A 5,386-nucleotide genomic window follows, 5' to 3' on the forward strand; every position below is an offset into this window, starting at 1 on the left:
TATATATAATGCGTGTATTTATGATTCTGTAGGTGATAATGGGAGGTGGTAGGAATAGATTGACACCAAATACGCAAGCAGACGTCGAGGACCCAACGCTACACGGAAAGCGGTCAGATGATAGAAACCTGATCGACGAATGGACAGAGGGGATGACTACAAACGGCTTCAACCACGCGTATGTTTGGAATGTTACGCAATTCAACGATATTGATCCGGAAAACACCGAATATTTACTCGGTGAGTGTATTGCAGCACCATCTGCATGTATGTACGCTCAGCCTCTGATTCTGCTGCCAGCGCTATATATAATCCCCAACTTATGTGAACCAATTATGTGAGCAGCGCAATAATTTTGCGGGGAAGCATATTGTACCAATGTAAAAACTGTTATCCCTGTTAGAGGCATGATGTTCTGTTACTGTCGGTTTTCACTACGTTGGATAAGGATGGGCGACAAGATAAGTGCCGATAGAACGTGGTATCAGTACTATGACAGAATCAATCGATTAAAATCAGTTCAAGAATAAGATAAATGCTTTTCTGACGCGTCTGTTTTTTTGGTAAAGAATTGAATCTATTCGTTCTATCGAATCTATCTATAAGTTCGCATTTAGCGGGTTCGAAACAGTAATCGTTTTTTTCTCCAGGTCTTTTTGATTCCGACCGGATGCCGTACATCGTTGATAGCACACCAGACGAGGCAGAGAATCCCACGCTCTCAGAGATGGTCAAAAAAACGATTGAAATTTTGCAGAAAAACCCCAACGGATATTACCTGTTTGTTGAAAGTATGCTGCATATACGTCAATCACGAGCTGATCGATACACTGCTACTATAAAGCATTATTAAGAATGATTAAATTCTCGTATTGAGATTAATATTATTGTTAGTCCTGCGATATTTAGCAGCGATATAATATTAGTACACGAAGCGCAAACCTAGAAAATAATGAATTACACTGTACTTATATTTGTGGAACTACTAGACGTGATGGATTACGGACGATATAATCTGAATGATGTGCGGGGTCGTGTATATAATTATGCAATTAACCTATATCATTAACATCGTACATAATATAATTACGCACCATCGTATATAGTCTATTTGACCGCGTACGTCACCAAAAAACTAAACTTCTGATTGATTAGCTTCGATTTGTCTGTGACCTTCATTATGAGTATTAGAACAAAAAAGCAAAGATCAAAAAGTCAGTAATGTCTTCCAATTCTCAGCTAACTATTTGATGCTTGGCGATTGCCGGTGGTTTTGGTGGAGTAGGTGTTACGCGCTTGTCTGTCCGGGTCGCGTACGTGTTCAACCACGCATGCCTTTGTTCTGGTCCAACGATTACAGTTCTTTAGTCCTACGGGTCGTTGGTCCTACGGGTCGTTGGTCCTACGGGTCGTTGGTCCTACGGGTCGTTGGTCCTACGGGTCGTTGGTCCTACGGGTCGTTGGTCCTACGGGTCGCTGGTCCTACGGGTCGTTGGTCCTACGGGTCGTTGGTCCTACGGTGCACGCAGGCACACGTTATTGTTTTCTTTAATTGTTTGTTTATTCTTTAATTTTTTTCATAATTTAATTCTTTAATTTAATTTTGTTTTAAATTCAATTATAATTTAAAAAAAAGTAAATTTAATTTTTGATTAATTTTTTATATATTTCAGTTTAAATGGATTTTTTTTAATTTCATGTTTTTTTAATTTTAAATTACCCACGACCAATGTGTCCTACGGTGCACGATACAAATAATACGCTGATGCACATTAAACTTATAATAAATGAATACTAACAATAAAAATAATTATACTGGTCAAAAATATACACAGTGTATTTACACAGCAGCTGGACTGCCTGTGTAGTGTACCACAGCACTTCTTAAACTGGTGTATGGTTCACCCAAGGGTGAATGAAATTATTTTGAGGTGAATGAAACTAGACCAAAAACATAAGGAAATTTTGTCGAGGGTGAATTAATGACACTGAAATAGTTTAAGAATTATTTTCTTCTTCCTCTTCCACTCCTGTCTGGTGCATACTTCAATCATAGTGAAAAGCCACATACATAATAAAATTGGAAAAAAAAATTTTAAGAAAATTTAAACAAATACAATTAAAAATTGAAATAAAAAAAAATTGGTCATTCACTCTACCCCTCTTACTAATAACCGTAGGACCAACGACCCGTAGGACTATAGATCGGTTCCCCAACTGAGCTTTATATTTATCACTGTGCATTGCGTTCACGAACCATAGGTGTCGTCACGTTACGGAATGTAGCGACTTCATAATAGTTCACATCATGAGTAAACAATAATAGATTAATAATTCATAATAGATAAAAGATTAATAATTACAATAATAGATATAATATAATAGATTAATCTATTATTATTCACACCTGTTCACATGTAGGTTCCAACATTGATGCCGCTCACCACGACGGTCGAGCGGTCGCCTCCATCAACGAGGTGGTCGTCTTGGATGCTGCTGTGAAGGTCGCGATAGATATGACAGATAGCAAAGATACGCTGATAGTGGTCACTGCAGATCATTCCCACTCAATGACCACGGCCGGATATCCAGTTCGTGGCAATCCCATATTTGGTAATAATATATAGCTGAGATGACAGTTATCACGGGAACTACTTACAGGGCATAGAATTCAATATCTGCTGTAAGGCACCTTACATAGTGGACATGATGACATGAACTATGCGTTCTAGACATTTAATGTGTCTTAATTGAGTTAGCGATCATCCGTGTTTTACAAACCAAAATTTAATTGTACGTTATAGGTACTGCAAGCGAAGTTTCGGATGTGGATGGGAAGCCCTACACAACGCTACTTTACGCTGCTGGTGCTGGTTACGAGCATTCACCCCGGCGCAACCTAACCGGCGTTGACACAGGTGAAGATTCAACGTGTGAAGACTAGCGTGTGCTGATTATTCGAGCAAAGAATAATCGTACTGGCGTTTACAATCACAAGCTATAAATGACGATATAACGCCGCCACTTCTCGAATGTATGTTATTGGGTACAACGTTGTAATGACCCATTTCCAGCTGACCCAATGCACAAACAGGACGCCGCGATACCACTTGTAGAGGCGCCACATAGCGGGGAGGATGTAGCCGTGTTCGCTAATGGACCGATGGCGCATCTCTTTAGAGGCAACTTTGAGCAGACGTTTATAGCGCACGCGATGGCGTACGCCATGTGTGTGGGAAGCAACAAACAGCACTGTACCGCCGAACCGGTAACGATTGATATATTTTAATGCCAGAATCACGCAGCAATGACAATATGCACATATTAGTCATACGTATCATCGTCGCAATCTTCATGATCAACAAAAACACCATTAATAATAAACATATCCTTATCGATGATGTAGTCATCGTCAATGTCACACTACTAATTCATCTGCTCCTATTTTCTTATCTTCTATATATATATATATATATATATATATATATATTAGCAAGAGCTAATAATACCTAGAGTGTACAACAGAAAAACGGAAAAATAGTGCTATTTCACGACTACATTATTCTACTTTGCCTGCGAGTCTAGAATAATTTCATGGTATTGCATTAAGCAGAATTCCTTGCTCTCTACAACAAGACCAACCGCTTGTCAATACGATACTCCTAGGCTGAGATATCGGCTCCTAAACCTCCCCTCCCACATGCCTTACGCGGCTTTGTATCCACATAATTCAGCAACCTACACGCGTCTAAGCATTGCTTCGTGAAAGTTCGGTTTTTCCGCGATAAATTTATGAATGAACGGTGCTTCGCCTATGCCCTTATCTTCCATTATCTTTCCTAGCACGGCTAATGCCCGTCATGATGGAGCCGGCTCCATCAAGTTTTTTAAACGCAGCTCAGTTACTCAGTGTAGTAAAAGTACCAAATTTGGGCATGTGACATCAATTATCAGCGCTCCAAGCGGTGACGGAAACCGATAGCCAAAATGCTTAGACGCGTGGAGGTTGCTGAATTATGTGGATTCAAAGCGGCGTAAGGCATGTGGGAGGGGAGGTTTAGGAGCCGATATCTCAGCCTAGGAGTATCGTATTGACAAGCGGTTGGTCTTGTTGTAGAGAGCAAGGAATTCTGCTTAATGCAATACCATGAAATTATTCTAGACTCGCAGGCAAAGTAGAATAATGTAGTCGTGAAATAGCACTATTTTCCCGTTTTCCCGTTGTACACTCTAGGTATTATTAGCTCTTGATATTAGCTTGATATTAGTAACATTGTTTTATTGTTTTTTATCAGATTGGGATTTGCTCAACTAAAGACTCAGTCGACGACCTAACGACATCACCCACAGGAACAGCCCTCACTCACAGACTCAGTAACGGATTAGTGTATTTAGCCATTGTAAACATATTCATCGTATTAAATCAATATATTTAATAACAACTTGTGACCAACCCGTATTGTGGCGCTTCTCAGCCTGTGTGAAGGTTCACTAATTAGCTATCAATATCATTGCATGGTTGACATCACTAATAGCTTTAATACTAATAGGTTTCATTTTTTATTATTATTTCATATCCTTGGTGTGGTGTTTGAGTAAAGGTTGGTGTTATATATCTTCTTGCTACCATTGCCGATGATGGCGACTCAATATTGGTCAGCGCTTGTAAAGAAAATCGAGTTGATCTTTCTGTAATCTGTCTTATATTAGCATTGATTTGATTAGTTTCATTGGCTTTAAGTGCCACGGATATTATAGTTTCATATGTGGTAGCAACTATAACAGAATACGAAACACATATTTTGATACAAAAACAAAATGTTTTATTTATTTTTTGGTCATATTTTCATAGGAACCGCATAGGTTGGAAAAACTGTCGACGACAAATATCAATATAGCAAAGAATATATATATATATATATATATATATATATATATATATACCATTTTCGAGAGAAAATATCGTTACATGTGTTTGGCGTATGACCAGCTAGTTGGCTTGGTCATGTGTCGCAAATAGCTAACAGAGTTGGTTTCGTACCACTGCATTATGTTTTTTCGTAACAATAACAGGCGTTATTAATAAAACGTTATCAAACATATTTGTATTTACTTAAATATATTATTGTTCTTTCCGGTTAGCAATTACCCTAGTGTAGGTCTCTGCATGGTGCTGGCAACGTTTGATATGACGTAGCGATGGTAATTTTCAATGAACAGAACCCCTATAGACTATGTACCTCATATTACAGTCACACCTCATATTGTTCTTTTCCACTCATATCATGGGCAGCAGCAAATTTCGATAATTGCGAGGGCGCGTACGAGAAAAGGCATGCTGCTTCTAAACAAAGTACTCCTAGTTACTTTGAGCTTCAATCAGCCA

At 38.7% G+C, this 5,386-nt stretch overlaps 1 protein-coding gene across 1 annotated transcript in view; it reads left to right on the top strand.

Annotated features, from left to right (window-relative positions):
• The window catches only part of LOC106810524 (alkaline phosphatase-like), a 13,209-nt gene extending 8,109 nt beyond the window's left edge, over window positions 1-5,100 (top strand). The window contains exons 5-10 of the mRNA XM_014813904.1: window positions 33-240; window positions 651-791; window positions 2,422-2,613; window positions 2,805-2,918; window positions 3,075-3,268; window positions 4,296-5,100. Of these exons, the coding sequence (XP_014669390.1) occupies window positions 33-240; window positions 651-791; window positions 2,422-2,613; window positions 2,805-2,918; window positions 3,075-3,268; window positions 4,296-4,436 (990 nt within the window). The 3' untranslated portion in view covers window positions 4,437-5,100. The remainder of the gene's footprint in view (window positions 1-32; window positions 241-650; window positions 792-2,421; window positions 2,614-2,804; window positions 2,919-3,074; window positions 3,269-4,295) is intronic.
• Window positions 5,101-5,386: the final 286 nt, after the last annotated feature.

This window comes from Priapulus caudatus, unplaced genomic scaffold (assembly GCF_000485595.1).
Source record: "Priapulus caudatus unplaced genomic scaffold, Priapulus_caudatus-5.0.1 Scaffold448, whole genome shotgun sequence".
NCBI classification, from domain to species: Eukaryota; Metazoa; Priapulida; class Priapulimorpha; order Priapulimorphida; family Priapulidae; genus Priapulus; species Priapulus caudatus.